Genomic DNA, 20,303 nt, shown 5'->3' on the forward strand with positions numbered 1-20,303 from the left:
AGTTTTGAAGGTGACAGACATGAATCAGTTGGGACTGAGGCAAGTCGAGGTTGGGGTTTAGTGGGACCAGCTGGAGTTTAGGGGTGAGAACCTGCTCTTGGGGCGGAGAGCGGAACTCCCGCGTGCGCCTTGCAGTCTCGGCCGCGCTCATGGTGAAGGCTTTCATGAGGAGGCCGTAGCGACCCCGCTGATTGCTCTGCAGCTTGTCCACATATCGCTCCGCAAAGGCTGCCAAGGACTCCACCCGGTGCTGCAGCTCTTGGTCACAGAAATACTCCAGGAGGTGGCACATCTACGGGAGCACAACCAGGCAGTGGGAGGCACGGTAGGGACACCACCAGGGGTTCCTCCACGCCCTCAATGCTTTCTCTCCCCACTCCAGGGCCCTGGCCAGCTTCAAACACCATCGCCTGTGTCCTTACATCAGCCTCCTCCATACGGAAATCAGCGAGGTGGCTCCGAAGCCAGCACCACCCCACTGCTTTTTGCATCCCCACAGCTCCCCGTGTCACTGGTAAAGTCCAGACACAAGCTCCACCAGACTGGGTATCTCCGAGCCCAGATGGATGGAGGCCAAAAGACAGGGAAAACCCACCTGTAATTTCACAGACTCAGGCAACTTCATCTGCAGCAGCCCCTCCTCCAGCTCTTCCTTCTCCTCCTCTGCGGCCTCCTCTGCCTCTTCTTTTTCCTCATCTTCCTTCTCGTGTGCCTCTTCCTCCTCGTCCTCCTCTTTCTCCTCCTCATCTTCCTCTTCCTCCTCTTCCTCCTCCTCCACCTCTTCTTCCTCGGTGAAGACTTCAGGCTCTATCATCTTCAGGATCTGCTTCACATCCTCGTCGCTAAAGACACCCATCACCTGCAGAACAAGAGCCGAATGGAAAGAGAGATGACAAGTGAATGAAATGAGGGCACATAGTGTATAGGTGGGCAGATGGACAGACTGAGTGAGGACGGCCCCCACAGGCTCATATATTTGCATGCTTGATAAATTGGTGAGGACTGGGAGGTGTGGCCTTGTTGGAGGAGGTGTGGCCTTACTAGAGGAGGTGCGGTCTTCTTGAAGGGGGTGTGGTCTTGTTGGAGAAGGTGTGACCTTATTGGAGGGGCGTGGCCTTGTTGGAAGGGTGTGGCCTTGTTGGAGAAGGTGTGGCCTTATTGGAGGAGGTGTGGCCTTGTTGGAGGAGGTGTGGCCTTATTGGAGGAGGTACGGTCTTGTCGGAGGGGGTGTAGCCTTATTGGAGGGGTGTGGTCTTGTTGGAGAAGGTGCGGCCTTGTTGGAGGGGTGTGGCCTTGTTGGAAGGGTGTGGCCTTGTTGGAGGGGTGTGGCCTTGTTGGAGGAGGTGTGTTTCTGGGGTGAATTTTGAAGTTTTTAAAGGCCATTCCAGGCCCAGTGTCCCTGACTGTGGATCAGGATGTAAAGCTCTCAGCTCCTGCTCTGCACCACGCCTGTCTGTTTCCTGCCATGATGATAGTGGACTAAGCTTGGAAATTTTAAACAAGCCTCCTGTTAAATGCTTTCTTTTCTAAGAGTTGCCTTGGCCACGGTATTGCTTCACAGCCGTAGAACAAAAACTTGGACAGACTGACAGTAAGCATAGATAAATAAGCAAACAGAGAGGGAGGCTGGATTGATGGATGGGCAGACTGGCTTACATATGAAAAACTGGATGAATATACGCACACACACATATATGATATCTATACGGATGAATGGTATATGGGTACATGAATAAAGCAGGACATGAACTAAATGGTGGAGAGAAGGGTAGCTAGGTGGACAAACAGAAGAACGGGCATAGATAGTTGGGGGGATGCACATCGGATGGATGGGCAGGTCATGTACGAAAAGGGACGTGGAAATGGATTTGTGGCTGGGTCTGCAAATGGGCGCAGAGGTGAAGGGAAGGAATAAGTATTTATAGACAGGTATGTGTGTAATATACATGCATTAATAGAGGATCATGGGATCATGTGCGAATGAATGTGAAGACAGGTGTTTGATAGGTTGAAAAGGATGGATGGATGGATGGATGGATGGATGGATGGATGGATGGGCAGGAAGTTGTAAGCATTTGTACATGAGGGTGTAAAGACATGAGTGGACAGCTGAATGGATGGGAAGTTGATGGATGAATGAACGAATAATTGGTACCATGGGGAAGTGGGGGAAGGGAGAAGATACTGAGAAACAAAAATAGAGGATGGGTGGCTGAATTAAAAGAAGCAGCTGGGCAGATGGTGGATAAATCGAAAGGTGGGTGGAGAGATGAACCGGTGGTAGAATGTGCAAAGAGGTAGCTTGGACGCACAACTTCGAATGTGGAATAATGGGGGAAGGAAACCGGAAGGAGCCATTACCAGGAGGGTAGACACAAGCTTGAGCACCGGCACAAACTGGAACTCCACAGAGCCCCCTACTGGGTCGCGAGCATGCTGTCCTCCGTCACGCACGGCTTCCCCCAACATTCTCAGCGCCTTGTCTCGCAGAGCCTCCAGAGGGATGGCAGGGCTGAGGCGAGCCGGAGCTTCTGCGGCCCCAGCAGCTGGCAGGGCGACCACAAAACACGGGGGTGAGAAGTGGTGTGGAGGTCTCAGGGAGGTTGTGACCCCAACGCCAGGCAGGCCATGGCGGCGGGGGCCATCTTCCGCGCTACGACCGGGTGGGAAAAGCGTGATGGCTCGGGTCTCCTCTGTGAGCGGCACAATGTACTCAGAGAGCATGGAGCGACGGCTGCGGCAGGCGCTTTCGAGGTGGATGCTGATGAGGAGGTCATAGTAGCCTGCACGCAGAGGACCCGGCAAGTGCGCGTCTTCCAGAGCATGCAGCAGCTGTGCCTGGTCCACGTGGCTGCACAGGGCATGAGCCACGCGGTTGTTGCCCAGGGCGCACACGGAGCGGTAGAGCGAGAGCGTGTGCGAGTGGAAGCGCTGTAGATCCAGCCGCTCAGACAGCTCCAGGATGTCCATGCACCTGCAGCAGAGATACGGCAGTCAGAGGCAGTGGCCGGGGACAGAGACCTCAGAGAGGCTCGGGAATCTCAAGTGTCCCGCAGGGCCAGGCTCCAAGGTGGCTCTGGCTCTGGATCGAGGAGTCTTTCCGTGGACCTGCTAGTCCCTAAGGGGCTTGAGTACTGCTCACCCTACACTTGAGATTTCTGGAATATTCTAAGACTCTAGAGTTTTGGGGACAACGGAAAATATCGGGTAACCCCTAGATGTAGCTGAGATGGCTTGGGCTCTTTGTTGAAGGTTCTAGCACCCTGGTTATATCTGAGTGAGTCAGCCTGAGGAGAATTTGTCAGGTATGGTGGGAGACACCAGGAGGTAGAGAAGGAAAATCAGGCGTTCAAGGCCATTCTCAGCTACATAGCCAGTTCAAGGCCAGTCTGGGCTACAGTAGACCTTGTCTCAAAACAAAAACCTTAGGGGAGATCTCATCTCAAGATTATAACTTTTAAAATATTTTAAGAGCTAGGGCTATGGCCCTGCTGGTAGAACATTTGCCTAGCATGGGAGAGACCCTAGGTTCAATCTCTAGCGTTTCATTCATTAAAAAAACAAAACAAAACAAAATAACTAACATCCAGGTTGGGGAGTTTGATCACTGTCTGAACTCTCTGAGTCGAATTTAGTGTCCCTGTAGTCTCTGAGGTCCCTGGGGTCTAACTGTGCTCTCTTAAGATGAATATAAGGCTCACTGGTATGGGTCTAGAGCCCCCTGGCGGGCTATCTGAAGAGGCTGATGCTGAGTTAAGAGTCCTCTGATTATGACCTGGAGACTCCTGGGACCCTGTGGAGGTGGGGAAGTTGGGGAAGGCATCGAGCGCAGCAGGGCCCGGACCTGTTCTCCTCCGGGATGTGTAGCGCCATCATCATCAGCGGCTCCTGGCACTGCACAGCCCAGCCCAGCCGCTCGCCAGCACGCCGCGTGTCCACATGTAGGAAGTGGTTGGGCATTCGGCTCCAGGAGACAGGCATCAGCATCTGCACCTCCAGCCTTGGTGGGCACTGCGGGGCTGGATTCTTGCGCTCGCTGAGGAACATGGCGGCTGACAGCGGCATGATGTTCTGCGCGTTGGGAAAAGAGAATGGGTCAGGATTCACGGCCCTCAGCAGTGCACGGGCACCCTCTGCACACCCTGGCCTAAGGCTGATCCTATGCATGTCTCCTTGCCTTTTGCTTCCCCAACTCAAACTGGACCACGTTCTGGTGGGTGGGCAGGACAAAGACGGCAGGAAACAGCTTTGTGTTGGGCTCCACCTGGCAAGGGAGAAAGATCAAAGTGTAAGAGAGGGTGCCCCGAGGCACTGTGGACTCTGCCTGAATCCAGCTTTGCAGAACCACACTTGGTCACTGAGATCAACCATGGCTGTAGATGACCTTTGGGCCAGGCCACCCTGATGCAGCTAGGCCAAACGTCTCCAGCTCCCTCAGAGTAACCTGTCGGCTGCATCTTTGTGCACACCGGGGTCCCTTCGGAATGCGTTCCCCACTCATTCTTCGGAAGCCAGAGTGTCTCCTGACTGGCCCCCACCTTCGACAGTCTTCCTGCCTCCCCAAACAGCACTGGTGAGGAGTGGGGAGCCTTACCAGCACCTAACTGCACCTGCACACCCAACCCCCAGTTCACTGGAGACACAAAGGACAAGAAAGGTGTCAGAGTGATGACTCAGAGGCTGTAGGTAGTTAAGCCACAACTCTCCCCAAAGGGGTTAACTTGCATAGAAACCTCTGAAATCTCAATAAAGTACAGAGTCACAGCCAGCGGGTCTGAGGAGGGGCCTGCAACTCTGTAAATTCCAGATGCTGCTGGTCCAAGGACCACGCTGTAAGGAGCAAGTGCTATAGCATAGACCATGCCTGTTCCCTCACCAAAGGCTTAAGACAGAGGGAGGGAGGGACAGGGAGGATGGAGAGGGAAGGAGGGGCAGAGAGGGGAAGGGAGGGAGAGAGGGAGGGAGGGAAGGAAGGAAGGAGGGCAGGCAGGAAGGAAGGAAGGAAAGAGGGAGGGAAGGAAGGAGGGAAGAAGAGGAGAGGAGAGGAGAGAAGGCAATATATGAAGAGGTTTAAGGGACATAGGACTTCGTTAAAAGATACAGTTTTTCTTAGGTTCTGACTCAAACAAAGAAGAGACAAGGAGACATTTTTGAGACAATCAAAGAACTCTGAACACGAACTAGGTATTTGACGACAGTCAGGAACAGTTAGGGACTTTTTTTCTCTTTTCAACGATAACAGTATTGTGGCTCTGCCTTTTAAAAATAATCTTTATCTTTTAAAGAGATGAAGCTCTATGCTGTCGGCACTTTCTTTCAAACCCTCCAGTGGGAGTAGAAGGGGAGTAGGTGTACAGATGAAATGAGATTGGCCCTGAGTGGGTGGTAGTTGACGCTGGTAATGGGGGCCTGGTGGCTCATTATACCGTTCTGCTTTTGTATGTTTCTGAAATTCTCCACTTAAAATGTAGTTTTGCAAGCTGAGCGCAGTGGCGGCAGCGGCACAGGCCTCTAATCCCAGCACTTGGGAAGTAAAGGCAGGAGGGTCACGAGTTTTGGTCATCCTTAGCTATGTGGTAAGTTTGAGAACAGCCTGGACTACATAAGATCTTGAATCACAAAGTAATAAAGTAGGGACCGGAGAGATGGCTCAGTAGCTAAGAACACTTGTTGCTCTTGCAGAGGACCCGGGTTTGATTCCCAGAACCCACATGGTGGCTCACAACAATGTGTAACTCCAGGTCTAGGGGGATCCCAAGCCTTCGGACCTCCATGAGCATCAGGCATGTGCACGGTACAGTTACATACATACAGGCAAAAAAAACACACACACACACACTTTAAAAGTCTAACAAATAAATCTTCCATTAGGGAACTCCATTCAGAGGCATCTCTAATTAAAAATAATCAGAAAGATTTTGCAGATTTTAGATAAGTTAAAGGATAGGTTGGACATATATGTAGCAAATCATTAAAGAGTTTGGTGGTGGGCTTATGAGTAGGGAGTTACTGTACAATTCCTCCAGTGTCTCTATATACTTAAAATACATGCAAATATTTAACTAATAATACATGACAATAACAACAACAACAATATGCTAAAAAGGACAGACCCACTTGAAGATTTTGGCCTACTCCAGGGTGTTTGCTTACTGGGAGAGGATTGATGACGCCGTCACCCAGCACATGAGGAAGTCTACAGACCTCTCTTCAGTGCCAACGTTCAGTGCTGTCTCCTCCATCCTGGGCCGAACTTTAATGGAAGGTTCAACTATACAACTTAGGAGTGGGCCTGTTCTTTCTCTCCAGGCTCTGACCCGAGGGGCTACCCTGAAGGTTCTCCTGGAATGCTGGGAAATGCTAATCCCATTGCTAAGGGGTGAGGGGCTGGGCTCACCTGGAAGAAGGTGTTGCTTTCTTTGCCATTGGCTGTAAAGGTCATCAAGCCGGTGGCCAGATCCACCAGGCATCCAATGACTAGGTCCGTGTGGCTGATGCGGCCTTGCTGTCCCGGACTCACGAAATCCCCGCCCCACACCATGTAACAGTTGCTACACTTGAGGCTGGAAAAGACAAGCCTAGTTATGGCATACATCCTCAGTCAGGGAACCCCCCCATGCCTCCTTCCCCACACACAAACACCCACCACCTGCAGACTGAGCACAGAAAACCCCTCTCCCTGGACCCGGATGCCAGAGCTAGAATCCTTAGTTTAGTATGGGCATCCTGGAAAGAGGAGTCAGGAGAACAGAGGGGAAGAGATAGGAGGGATTAGAGTGAGAGTCGGAAGAGACAGAGGGGATAAATGGGAGGCTATGAAATAGTAAAAGGGGGAGTAAAAGAAAATAGCATAGGAGTGGAGAGATGGCTCAGCAGTTAAGAGCACTGCCTGCTCTTCCAGAAGAGCAGGGTTCAATTCCCAGCAACCACATGGCAATTCAGAACAGTCCATAACTCCAAGATCTGACACTTTCACACAGACAATTGAGCAGGCAAAACACCAATGTAGATAAAATGATAAATAGATAGAAAGTATCGATTTTAAAAGAAAGAAAATAGAACAAAGAAATAATTAGGGAGCAAAGAAAAAGGAAGAAAGACTTCTGAAGTGGGTGCCATGATTTCTTTTGTTCCCTAAGTTTCCCAGGGACCCCAGCCAGGCAACTCCAAAGCTGGTGGCTGGAGCTCCCAGATCCTGCCCATGCCAACCTCCCCCCTGCACAGAGAACCCCCACTCTGACCCAGCACCTGCTGTGGACATTGCCTTGTTCATCCCCCATGGTCACTGTCACCGCCCGGACCTTGCTGAGGTCGAAGCTCATGTCATGTTGATGGTAGTCAGGAGTGACCCAGCCCACCCACACGCAGCTGGGCTCCTGACCCGCGAAGACCCTCACAGAGTAATAGTACTGGGGACATAAAGAGAGAACCAGAGGTCAGTCGGGAAGACAGCCTTCTTGGGACTTCAAATCCATCTCGTAGATTCTACGCTCTTCCAGGAGATGAACACAAAGTTATTAGATGGGAAATCTCCTGTGTCTGTGTGTGTGTTGGTGGGCCTATTTATGCTTTCCAAGATTGGGGAGCCCCTCGGGAATGTTTGGTAGAACCTTACACCTGGTCCTTCTCCAAACTCCAACAAAGTAACAAAATAGCTCTCAGTGATAGCTTGCTGCTCCGAGTAAGGTTCTCAGTCTAACTCACAGCATCCATGTAGCCACTTTGCTGGGGGTTACAATTGTTACCCTTATATTTAGTGGTGAGAAAACAAACCACAGTCCTTCCACTAGAAGGCACAGAGTAGTCAAGTGACTCACCCAAGTGGCACCCAGGTGGCCTCAGATCCTAAGTGTTACAGTGTATCCCTCTTTCCCTCCCCTCCCCTCCCCTCTCCCTTCCCTTCCCTTCCTTTCCTTTCCTGGACTAATGCTGGAATCTAGGACCTCATGAGCGCTCTATCACTGAGCTACATCCCCAGCCCTGGGATGGGGCTGCACTATTTTGCTCTGGTTGGTCTTGAACTCCTCCGTAGCCTAGACAGGCTCCTCCTCCTCCTCAGTGATCCTCCTGCCTCAGCTTCCCCAGTAGCTGGGATTACAGGCCTGTGCCAGCAAGCCTGGCTCGAATAAGATTACTGTCAAATAAATATCTGAGGACTCAAACTATATTGGGATAACTCTGGATTTTTACTCCCGGGAATACGTTAGCTACTGAATTTCAAGTACTGTATTCATATCGTTGATCCCAAATGTTGATCTATATCGGCTTATCCTTGGTCCTTTGAGATCCCTAAGAGATAACTAATAAGTTTACCATCTTCAGGTCACTAATACATGAGAATGGGGTTCAAAGGATCGCAATGGTGTGTACTGTACTCTGACACTCTAGAACGTATCTGGGATATCTCAGATATAAGGATGACAGCAATGAACTGGAAGTTCTGGATTTCCCTGTTATGTTGTGGGGGGCGCTCCCCAGAGTGGAGGGTCTTAGTTTCACACCGTGGTGGTGTTGAGGATGATCTCAGGGTCGTCACGGTTGTCAGCAGGTACTACATCTCGAGGGAGTCGGGGAAGAGCCGGGGTGGAAGGTGGTTGGGTCATCATGGCAACCTTCTTGGCCTTGAATAAGAACCTGGAGGTCAGAGGAGAGCCTGTCATTAGATGTAGCTCTTAAGCCAGGCCACTCTTTCTTCCTACCATAGTCATCCTGTCCAGCACATCTGTCCTGATTAGACTCCCTCTAAAGCCAGTAGCTTGCCACCAGAGGACAGGGATTCCTGACTGGCCCAGCCCTGTCTATTCCGGAAGTGCCGTGTGCTGTACTTGTGGATGCCGGGCCAGTCACATTGAAAGATGGCGACTGATAGCTAAGTCTGGTGGTGCACAAGCCCTGGGGAGGGGAGACAAGAGGATTGGAAGTTCAAGGCTGTCCTCAGTTTTACAGCAAGTTCAAGGCCTGCTTGGGCTATAAAACCAAAACAAAATAAAGAGGGTAAAGAAGGTAGCCAGATATATGGAAATCCTCTTTGGGAACACACAGTGGTCCCTCTAAATCAACATTACCCATTTGTGTTACTTTTAAATCTTTATTTGTTTGTTTAGTGTGTGTGCATGTGTGTTCATGTTGGTGCATCTGTGTGTGCAGGTGAATATGCATGTGTGCATGCATGTGGAGGCCAGATGACAAGCTTTGGTGTCCACAGGAGGTGATGCCCACCTTGTTTTGCGATACAGTGTTTTTTTGTCGGCATGTTCCCTTGAGTAGGCAAGGCTGACCAGCCAGTGACCCCTAGTAGTCTGCCTGTCTCCACCTCCAGCCCCCAGCCCTGGAACTACAAGCTCCTGCTACCACCCCTGGCACTTTTGTGTGGGTTCTGGGGATGAATCTCAAGCCTCGTGCTTTCAAAGCAAGCACTTTACTGACTGCACCGTCCTCCCAGACCTGTGTGGGGTGTTTGTTTGTTTTTAAATTGATGTTGTTTATTGGTTTTTGAGCCAGGGTCTCACTTTGTAGCCTAGGGTGCTCCAGGATTCACTGTGAACAGTCTGCCTGCGCTGCCTCCCAAGTGCTGGGATTGCAGGCGAAGCCACTATGACAGCAAGTCTCCATCGCATAGCACAAGGTATGTGGGACCTTCCCGCAACTGCACCGCTAACGGCGGTACAGACCAAGAACATTCCATCCCTTCCAGACAACCTCAAGAGACTAAGTTGAAAATCACTGCCATGAAGGGGGGAAATAGATTTTCTTTCAGTCCAGTCCCCCACCTCTACTTTTGTTGTTGTTTTGAAACACGGTTTCTCTGTGCAGCCTTGGTTATCCTGGAACTCACTCTGGGGACCAGACCTCGAACTCAGAGATCTGCCTGCCTCTGCCTCCCGAGGGCTGGGATTAAAGGAATGAGCCACCACCATCCTGCATCCATTCAGTGCTTGACAACAGTGGCCTCGTTTGGACTTAGTTAGCCCTGGCTGTTTGTTTGGACAGCCCTGGCTGACCCAGAACTCACTATAAAGACCGAGCTGTCCTTGAACTCACCGAGATTGCTCTCCCTGCCTTTCAAGTTATTAAAGGCTTGCACCACTACATCTGGCTAAAGTTAGTTTTGTGGGGAGGGGGCGCACATTGGAGACACAGAATGGACTCCAACTTAGATGACCACTCTGTGTCCACTGAGGCATGGAGGGGGCAGGGCCCAGTAAGCTCCAACAAGATAAGAAAGTTGCCCTTAGTGTTCGTGTCTAATGGTGTTCATAGAGCACTCTGGGGTCCAATGGGTACTCCAGGAGCAATCTTCTCCATGCTGGGTAGTAGGGCTTCTCTAGTTCCGTAGTGGTCATTTCGTGGAGATGACGGCATAGATGAGAAACAATACCATTCGCCTGACACAAGATCGCTGTGTTCTGACCTTACTTAGTACAACTGGGCGCCTCTGGGGTGCAATGGAGGCTTCTCAAATTATTGAAGTTGCATTAACTGGGGATCCCAAAACAGACTCTGAGCCCCATTCTAGCCCCAATCTTGACTCACCCTCTCTTCTTGTTCTTCTCCGTGGTGGCGTCTTTCTCATTCTCCGCCCTTGCAGGCTGAGCCTCTACCCCTGGCTGGGCAGCGCCTCCGGGTGTCCCCTCCTTGGCAGTTCCATCCTTGCCCGCCTCAGCCTCTCCCCAGCCTCCAGCAGAGCGGCGCAGGTTCTCATAGTCCGTATCCGGTTCTGCTGCCCGGGCCTCATCTTCCGCAGGCGGCTGCAGGCCAGGGGATGCGAGGGGTGTGGCCCCTGCGGTGCAGCGGAAGTGCTGGTGGAACTGGACCGGAAGGCTTAGCCGGAGAAACAGCATCTCCACCAGACTGTTCTGTGAGCCCCAGGTACGGTGAGTCAAGCGCAGGCAGGGAGGTGTATCCACAGTGCCATCCATGCGGGCCACCTTGAGGGGAAAAGGGAGGAAGCTCTGATTGTGAGCTAGGCCAGGGCGTTGGTCCCGGACATGGTTATGTGTAAAGTCACTGTTGGGCGTCTGGGTGCGAACTATCTAAGATAACATGATGGGGCTTGTCTGTGGAGTGCTATCGGACTCTGTTCAACTCTGAGCTTTTTTTTTTTTAATACTTATTTATTTTATGTATGTGAATACACTGTTGCTGTCTTCAGATACACCAGAAGAGGGCATCAGATCTCATTACAGATGGTTGTGAGCCACCATGTGGTTGCTGGGAATTGAACTCAGGATCTCTGGAAGAGCAGTCAGTGTTCTTAACCATTGAGCCATCTCTCCAGCCCCAACTCTGAGCTTAATAAAGAGTTAACAGCTTGATCATACACTGGCGTCACTTGGAGGAATTTTCAGAACCTACCTATGCACTCCAGAGTAAGGACCTCCACATATGCATTCAACACACAACACTCATGCATTCATGCATCTGCCCATCACCTACCCACTCATCCATCTGTGTACATACATGCATGCATACATACATACACACACACACACACACACACACACACACACACACACACTACACATCCATCTGTGCGTCACCGTCCTCTCACGCATCAATTTACCAGCCCTCTGTCCTTCCAAACATCTATTTAACCATCTGCGCATCGTCTATATCATATACTACGGTATCTCAGGAATTCCTACCATGTTCCAGGCACTGTTCTAGAAACACTCCAGGAAACACACCTAGGGCTCCCTTCTTAGGATCCTAAGGGGACAGAAGGTCTCCCCAGATGAGCGTTTGTTAAAAGAGCTCAGAAAGCATGAACATTTCAATGACGTAGTATCATGATGGATTTTCACAGATTGAACACTCCTGTGCACCCAACACCCAGGTACAGAAATGGATCTAGGTTCCTGGAAACGACTTGACGAGTCCAACTTTAAATAAAGGGCAGGACCCCAAAAGTCCTGTGTGCTATATGTTTAAGGCATACTCTTGCAGATTGTGTGTGTGTGTGTGTGTGTGTGTGTGTGTGTGTGTACATGTGTGTTGCTGGAGATGGCAGCTTGGGCCTTGTGTGTGCTATGCAAATGGTGTACCACTAGGCTGCCTCCCGGCCCTTGGATCTATGAAACAGGGCCTTTTGCATTATAACCCAAGCTGGCCTCAAACTCTTGATCCTCCTGCTGGATCCAGCTTCCCAGCGCTAGGCTCCCGGGCTGTGCTATGAACCCAGGGTTCTCACCAATTTTCTAGAGATTGATCAAGGCTATGTCGGTGGAGTTGATCTCCCCAAGCACCAAATCCTTACTTGGCCCTCTGTGTTCCTCAATATCTGAAGAATTCACCCCAAACTGTATCTACAAAAACAGGGCTCTGGGGTGTGGGGGTTCTTTTTCCACCCTCTTCCTCCTCTCTTAGGAAGCTTTCCCGACAACAAGAAGATTCCGTCCTGTGACTTATGTGTGAGGAAACCATCATTGTCCCTGGGTTATTCTCCAGTAACTTCCCAAACTGTCACAGCACAGATTAGCTTTGCCAGTTCTGGAACTCTCTATGAACGGACCACCACATCCTGTGCTTGTCTGTGCTTGAGTCTCTCACTCGGGACGGTTTTTGTGAGGTTTGTCCGGGTGGTTGTGTGCATCTTGGCTTCTTTGTTCTTGCTGGTGTAAAACTCAGTTGTCTGGATTGTTTTTTGTTTTTTTTTCCGGAGCTGGGGACCGAACCCAGGGCCTTGCGCTTGCTAGGCAAGCGCTCTACCACTAAGCTAAATCCCCAACCCCGTCTGGATTGTTTTACACTCTGCCAGAAGCACAGCCACACTCTCCCCACCTGCCTGTCCTTCCTCCCTGATCATTCGGGCTATACCATCTCTTCCACAACCTCTTACCAACAGGCGGATGCCTTTCCAAAACTCCAATCTCAGCTAGACATGGCCCTACCAAAAAATCTTCCATAGCCTTACTCCTAACATTTACCCCACATCACTTATTGTGTTGTTGTTGTTGTTGTTGTTGTTGTTGTTGTTGTTGTGGTGGTGGTGGTGGTGGTGGTGGAGGTGGTGGTGGTGGTAGTGATGGCTGTGGTGGTGATGATGGTGGTGGAGGTGGTGGTGGTAGTGATGGCTGTGGTGGTGGTGGTGGTGGTGGTGGTGGTGGTGGTGGTGGTAGTGATGGCTGTGGTGGAGGTGGTGGTGGTGGTGGTGGTGGAGGTGGTGGTGGTAGTGATGGCTGTGGTGGTGATGATGGTGGTGGAGGTGGTGGTGATGGTGGTGGAGGTGGTGGTGGTGGAGGTGGTGGTGGTAGTGATGGCTGTGGTGGTGATGATGGTGGTGGAGGTGGTGGTGATGGTGGTGGAGATGGAGGTGATGAAAGTGGAAGTGGGTGTGGTAGTTTTGTTGTGTGTTTGCTGGTTTGTTTTTGAGATAAGGTCTTGCTATGTTGCCCTAGCCTGGAACTCTCTATGGTGACTTTGAATTCATAGAAAGTCTCCTGCCTCTGCCTCCCCAGTGCTGGGATTAAAGTCATATGGCACCATGCCCGGCTAGTTTTTGTTATTTATGAAACAGGGTCCTATGTATCCCAGGCTAGCCTCATACTCACGATGTCCACAAAGATGACCCTGAGCCTCTGAGCTCCCTGCTTCTACTCTACCCTGAGGTAGCAGGCGTGCCCTGCCAACGTGGAGTTCTGCTGTGTTCAATCACTTTTAAATTACAAATAGAAAAACAGCAACTCAACAGAGGGATGACCTGACAGAATCCCCAACCCCAAGCAGCCAAAGGTGACAGGCAACAAAGCTGTTCCGTGTGATGCCAAGACCGGTAGATCCAGGACCGTTTGCAGATGTCCCCCAATGAGTGGTCACTTGTGTCCGTCGGCATATCATTTACGTCTAACTCACACACACCTTCCTTGTGCTATTTACACATTTACTGACTTTTTCCAGTGCTGTGATCACACCCAGGACCTGGCACACGCTAAGCCATCATGCTATCACAAAGCTGCATCCCCTGCCTTTTCTGTTCATGTTTTAAACATGTGTGAAACATGCAACACTACTCAGGGCTATGGGAATGGCTGTTCTGCTGGGTTCTTTAGGAAATAACGGTGCGAAGAAAACCTGCACGTGTTTGTACGTATAGACTGAAGACAGTTGTTTTGTGAAGCTGAACTTGAGAAGGGTAAGCCCTGGGAGATCATTATACTGACACCTCTTTCTATGACGTTTGTGCATAGAAGAGACAGGGAGAAGAGAATTGTGGAAAGAAGGATGGAGTTTGAACACAAATTATAAAATGTTATTGTAGAGGTTGGAAATGTATTTCAGCAGTAGATCCCCAAGTGAGGGACTGTGGACATGGTTCAATGAGGGGCTGGGGGCGTGGCTCAGTGGTAGAGCCCCTGCCTAGAATTCCCCAGTGAGGGGCTGTGGGCATGGCTCAGTGGCAGAGCCCCTGCCTAGCATGTGAAAGGCCCTAGGTTCAATCCCTGGAACTACCAGAAAAAAGAAAGAAGAAGCTATGTTATGTAGCACGCATCATGCCCTGTGTTTGGTCCTTGGCAACACAGAATACTAATAATAATCATGTGGGTGGGAATCAATTCTTACCTCATAGTGGGGGTGTTCGAGGGGCACAGGCTCAAACTGAGGAAGGCTCTTGCTAAACCAGGTGGTCACTGGGCGTTGCATGTTGATGGCGAACGGCTCAAAGCCTTCCTGGAGGCCACAGATGGCAAAAAACCTCAGGGAGCTCACATCCTGGCCCAGGTTCAGGTGGCCCACCTGACCAGGTCCCAAGCTGCAGACTGGCAGGAAGCCTGAGAGAAAGGGACAATGGCTGGGGTGAACAGGGGGATGGTGCAGCATCCATGGGAAGGAGGGAGAACTAGACCAGGAAGAGATGTAAAGAGAGGCGGTGGCTCTCACCGTCCCCAATCTCAATTTCTCGGAAGGCTGTTTCCGAGCCCGAGTCAGACATGAGGACCTCGCCATTGAGGGTGAAGATGATGGTGTTCTCCGTGAGATCAATCATGCAGCCAACGACATCACCCGACTGCCAGGGACGTCCGAATGGCTCACTGCCCAAGTGCCAGCGCTGGCCCTGCGAGGAGAACCCCAGGAATTCACAATGAGAGACATACAGGGACATGGAGACAAAGGGCAGCCACATCTGGTCTGGTGTGTGTCTACATGAGAAGACACGTGTAGCATCGTGTTCAGTGCACGGGACACAGGAGAAGGTCACCCACGGCACCCCTCATCTTACTCACATTTGCATCCGTGAACCTGAAATCACCTTCACCAATCTCTACCCCACACCTGCTGCCTGCTGCCTGCTGCCTGCCACTGTCCCTGTGGCACAGACCCGCCATGGAGCAGTATAGGGGTTGGGACATAAATAAGCAAAGGCATAGAAAAACTGAGCCTATCAAGATCCTCCGTATAGACGCACGGTTCCCAGCACAGGTGGATGACACTGCAGGTGGAAGGAAGGGTTGGTACAGGGCTGGAGGGGAATACGGATGGGGAGGGTGAGGACCCACACCGGATGGAGGGAAGGGGGAACATGTGAGGTGATGCACACATAAACAAATGGGTAGACATGAATGGATGGATGAACGGACGGAGACAGACAGAGGAAGATGGATGCTGCTAGACTTCATGATTCATCTCTGTAATCCCAGCACTCAGGAGACTGAGGCAGGAGATTTGTGAGTTTGGGGGTAGCTTGGGCTAAATAGCAAGTTTTGAGCTGACAGAGTTACACATCAAGACCTTGTCTTTAAAATGAAGGAAGGAAGGAAGAAATGAAGGAAGGAAGGAAGGAAGGAAGGAAGGAAGGAGCTGGGCATAGTGCTGCATGCCTTTAATCCCAGCACTCAAGAGGCAGAGGCAGGGGGGTTGCTGTGAGTTCAAAGTCAGTTTGTTCTACTTAGTGAGTTCCAGGACTATAGAGAGATTCTGTCTCAAAAAAAATGCATGGATTGATGATGGTGAGTAGTGTGTGTGTGTGTGTGTGTGTGTGTGTATGGGTGGATGGATGGGTGTGTGTGTGTGTGTGGATGGGTGGATGGATGGGTGTGTGTGTGTGGATGGGTGGATGGATGGGTGTGTGTGTGTGTGTGTGTGGGTGTGTGTGTGTGTGGATGGGTGGATAGATGGGTGTGTGTGTGTGTGGATGGGTGGATGGATGGGTGTGTGTGTGTGTGGATGGGTGGATGGGTGGATGGATGGGTGTGTGTGTGTGTGTGGATGGGTGGATGGATGGGTGTGTGTGTGTGTGTGTGTGTGTGGGTGTGTGTGTGTGTGGATGGGTGGATGGATGGGTATGTGTGTGTGTGGATGGGTGGATGGGTGGATGGGTGTGTGTGTGTGTGTGTGTGGGTGTGTGTGTGTGTGGATGGGTGGATGGATGGGTGTGTGTGTGTGTGTGTGGATGGGTGGATGGATGGGTGTGTGTGTGTGTGTGTGTGGATGGGTGGGTGCATGGATATTGTATGGCAGATGCACGGATCAATGAACAGAGGGGCACAAAGAGACAAGGCTAGAATATGTGACTAGGACAAACCACAGGTCAGACAGAGTGGAGCCCAGTGAGGTACCCACTCGGTGCCCATTGAAGACATAGGCCAGATCATCAGCCCCCAGCTCCACGTCAGGTCTCAGCTCAGGTCTTGCCCACCCCACTCGCATCTCTCCTGTGGTGACTGCTTCAAACTCGAAGTACCAGCGGCCGCTCTGGACTGCATAGGACTTCTCCGCCCGGAAGATGCGGGCCCGGTCGCCTCGAGACTGGCTGTCCACCTGACCTAGAGAGGAGGCCAGATAGAGTTTAAAAGGCTGGGGCAGGAAGTGGATGCCAAAATATGAAGAGGGGAGGAGAGACCAGAAAGGGGGGCTTCACTTCATGCTGCCTTGATGGCTATCGGTTTTGAGACAAGGTCTCATGGCGTAGCTTTAACCAGCCTGAAACTTACTACAGAGACCAGAATCACAGCCTCCGACTCCCGAATGCTGGGAATGAGGCCACCAAGCCCAGCATCATTGCTTTGAATGGGTGGTTACTGGCAGCTTCCTGGGCTTCCAAGGACCCCCCACACCCGTCCATTCATGAGCAACACTCACTGGACTTGATGACTTGACAAGAAGGTCAAAGGACACGAGGTTGGGGCATATTGGGGGTGTTAGAGAGGTGCTAGAGGGGGATGAAGAGGTTGGACATGATCTATTTCATTGTATCCATGTATGGAAATGCTCAAAAATAAAGAAAAAAAAAACAGTCAGACATGGTGGCCCCCACACCTTTAATCCCAGCACTCAGGAAACAGAGGCAGGCAGATCTCTTGAGTTCTAGACCTACCAGGGCTGCACAGTGAGACCCTGTTTTGAAACAGGAGAAAGAGGAGAAGAGAAAAATAATAAAAAAATTATCTCACAAAAAACATAAATGGTTACCAGGAGAATCAAGAGTTCAAGGCCAGCCTCAGCTGTACGAGTTAGGGGGTCACCTGGCCTACCCAGGCTACATGAAAAACCATCTTAAAAATAATAATGACCTCGGCCAGGCATGGTAGTCCCAGTACATAGGGGGCAGAGGCGGGAGACCAGGAGTTGACATTAGCCTGGATTATATAAGAAGTGTCAGGCTAGGGACTGGGGATTTAGCTCAGTGGTAGAGCGCTTACCTAGGAAGCGCAAGGCCTGGGTTTGGTCCCCAGCTCCGAGAAAAAGAACCAAAAAAAAAAAAAAGTGTCAGGCTAGCTTCAGCTACTGAGACCCTGCCTCAAAAGACAAAAATAAACAAAGAAAGCATACAGGAAAGGAGGAGGGGGAGAGCTTGAGGTCAGCGGTCATTCTCTGGGTCAAGGTTGGCTTAGGAATTGGTGAAAGGTCAAGTTAGCAAGGTTACAAACCCAGTCCTTGGTTACTTGGTTGAGTGGCTTCATGTTACAGCTATACCCAGGGTTTGGGGTTAAGGGTCAAAGGTGGAGGCCAGCACTCACTGGGCAAATGGCATGGTCCCACAGCTCCACACTGTGGTCATGGGCCACAAAAACCCTGAGTCAGATCAAGGTCAGGGGTCAGAGAGGGGTCAAGACCAGTGTGATGGGTAAGGGTCATGGCCGAAGGGAAGGGTAAATGCTTACCAACCTCTGATCAGTCCACTCAGTGTTAAAGATTGGAAATGTCAATCACTGGAGGTTGAAGGGTCAGGGGTCAAGGTCAAGGCAAGCTTAGGGGTGGAGACAGAAGTCGGCACTCACTGGGCTCCTGGTCAGGTGGCTCGATGTTGTAGCCATAGCCCAAGAGTGTGCGCACAGCCTGGCAGAGGCTGTCCCGGTTGCTGCGCTTGGTGGCCTCGTCAAGCAGGCGGTAGGGCACGAGGCGAGGGTTTCTGCGTGCAGGGATGTCCTGCACAGCGCTATAGCTCCAGCCCTGTGCCACCCGGTCTCTCGCCCATACATTGTGCCCGTTCTCTGCCAGCCGGTCCACCAGAGTCGTCTGCGCAGGCGTCAGCCTCACGTGGCTCAGGTCCAGAGGAGCCGGCTTATATCCGTTGTTCATCATATACCTGCAGACGGACAGCGTCTCACTGTGCAGCCCCGGCTAGCCCGGAACTCACTGCGGGGAACGGGCTGGCTTTAAACTCACGGAGCTCTGCCTCCTGCAGACTGGAATTAAAGGTGTGCACCACCACCCTGGGTTGCCTGTGGGATTTTGGACCCTAAGATCTTTAACCCTCTTGTGGTTTGTGTGCTCATGATATATGTGGGGTGGGGACCAAGTGTGCACGGTGCACGTGGAGGCCGGTTTGTGGGCTCAGCTCTCTCCTTCCTTCTTCGTGTGGGTTACCAGGATTGAACTCGCTGTGGGGCTTAGCACTGCTGACCTCTGTGACCCCTTCATTTTAAAGGAATACTGATAGGTTTTTATTTATGCGTGGGTGTGTCTGAGTGAGTTTCCACTGAGCCACACCAACTTCCTGAAACTGGGAGTCTCATCTTTGCTTCTTTGGGGGTTTTGTTGTTTTTAAGATGGGGTCTCACTATGCAGCCCGGACTGCCTCAAACTCCCACATGTTTCCGTCTCAGGCTCCAGAGTGCTGCAGTGACAGATGTGCCCCACCACACCCAGTTTTGGGAGTCTTTCTCTAGACCACACTATGTGACTCTAGCTTTGAAGTTTCATGTTTCTGACCCATACCCAGACACTCCTAAACACCTGGCTTTGAAATCCTTGACCTTTGAACTCGGGATCTCTATCCCCTCACCTGTCTTCCTAAGACCAATTTTTTATGGCTCTGGCAACCTCTGGATCCTCATCCTCTGTCTCTGACCTAGGACTCTAAGATGGATATGCCACCTCAGAGTTCTCGGGCAGCCCCTGACCCTGCATCCCTGGTTCAGTCTCTGCCTCTGGAAGTCCTAATTCCTCAACCCTGGACACTTACTTCTGACCCCTGACCTCTGACCTCTGGCCCTGACCCACCAGCCTGTATCCTAACCTGTGTGGTTTCATCTATGACCCCAACCTCACCACCATGGCTCTTCAGTCTCTTTAGACCTCACTACAAATCCTTGCCCCTGACACGCCGGGGCCACCCACACTCACGTCTTAGGGAGCTTCGTCTTCTTCAGGTTGTCCTCTGCCTTCTCATCTGCCATGCCGACATGGCAGCCCAGGGCCAGCAGAGTCCTGAGCAGGGGAGCAGGACAACAAGGTCATAGCCCGAAGAGCCCCCTGCCCCCCCCCCGTCACCTCTGTCTGTCTGTCTGCTCTGATGTCTGTGCTCCCTCTCTGGGTGCCACTGATCTCTGACTCCCTGCACTCCTTCATCCCTACATCCCTGAATGTTTCTTTCTCTGTCTCTTTCCATGTCTACCCATCCTTGGCTATGGCTTCCCGTCTCCTCTCCACAGCTCGTGGGAGTGTCTCACTGAGGATAGCCCAGGCTATCCTCAAAGCCTTGGGCTAGAGTCATCCTCATAGCTCGGCCTCACAGTGTCCGGTTGATGGAAGCACCTATCACAACTGCCTTTCTCTTGGATGCCCTGTCTCTTGTCCTTCCCTGTGACATTCTGCCTATCTCAGATACCGTCTGGGCACATGCTTCTGTGTGCCCGTACGCATTCACATGTATGTGTGTAGAGGCCACGGGTCTATGTCAGATGCCTTTCTCACCCATTTTCTGTCTCATTTCCTAGGGCAAAATCTCTCACTGAATCTAGAGTTCACCAGCTGAGTACATTGACTGCCCATTAAGCTGTCAGGCTCCTCTCCAGTGCTGATACCACAGGTACCACCCATCATGTGTGGCTTTTTTAAAAAAATTTATTTATTTTATGTATGTA

At 51.3% G+C, this 20,303-nt stretch overlaps 2 protein-coding genes across 5 annotated transcripts in view; one reads left to right on the forward strand and one right to left on the reverse strand.

The window, feature by feature from the left end:
- The window catches only part of LOC103689966 (MARCKS-related protein-like), a 980,777-nt gene that overhangs the window by 435,729 nt on the left and 524,745 nt on the right, over positions 1-20,303 (forward strand). The gene's annotated exons all lie outside the window — the stretch shown is intronic.
- Ryr1 (ryanodine receptor 1) overlaps positions 1-20,303 on the reverse strand; it is a 131,228-nt gene that overhangs the window by 83,514 nt on the left and 27,411 nt on the right. For all 4 annotated transcript variants that reach the window (NM_001419537.1, XM_039100854.2, XM_039100852.2 and 1 more), the window contains exons 23-36: positions 19,564-19,647; positions 18,216-18,523; positions 16,558-16,760; positions 14,878-15,052; positions 14,560-14,768; positions 10,534-10,928; positions 8,502-8,634; positions 7,249-7,409; positions 6,398-6,563; positions 4,178-4,264; positions 3,845-4,071; positions 2,362-2,974; positions 596-859; positions 92-292 (exon numbers count right to left, since the gene is read on the reverse strand). In NM_001419537.1, coding sequence (NP_001406466.1) covers positions 92-292; positions 596-859; positions 2,362-2,974; positions 3,845-4,071; positions 4,178-4,264; positions 6,398-6,563; positions 7,249-7,409; positions 8,502-8,634; positions 10,534-10,928; positions 14,560-14,768; positions 14,878-15,052; positions 16,558-16,760; positions 18,216-18,523; positions 19,564-19,647 — 3,226 coding nt within the window. The remainder of the gene's footprint in view (positions 1-91; positions 293-595; positions 860-2,361; positions 2,975-3,844; positions 4,072-4,177; positions 4,265-6,397; positions 6,564-7,248; positions 7,410-8,501; positions 8,635-10,533; positions 10,929-14,559; positions 14,769-14,877; positions 15,053-16,557; positions 16,761-18,215; positions 18,524-19,563; positions 19,648-20,303) is intronic.

Source organism: Rattus norvegicus, chromosome 1, assembly GCF_036323735.1.
Source record: "Rattus norvegicus strain BN/NHsdMcwi chromosome 1, GRCr8, whole genome shotgun sequence".
Classification (NCBI taxonomy): domain Eukaryota; kingdom Metazoa; phylum Chordata; class Mammalia; order Rodentia; family Muridae; genus Rattus; species Rattus norvegicus.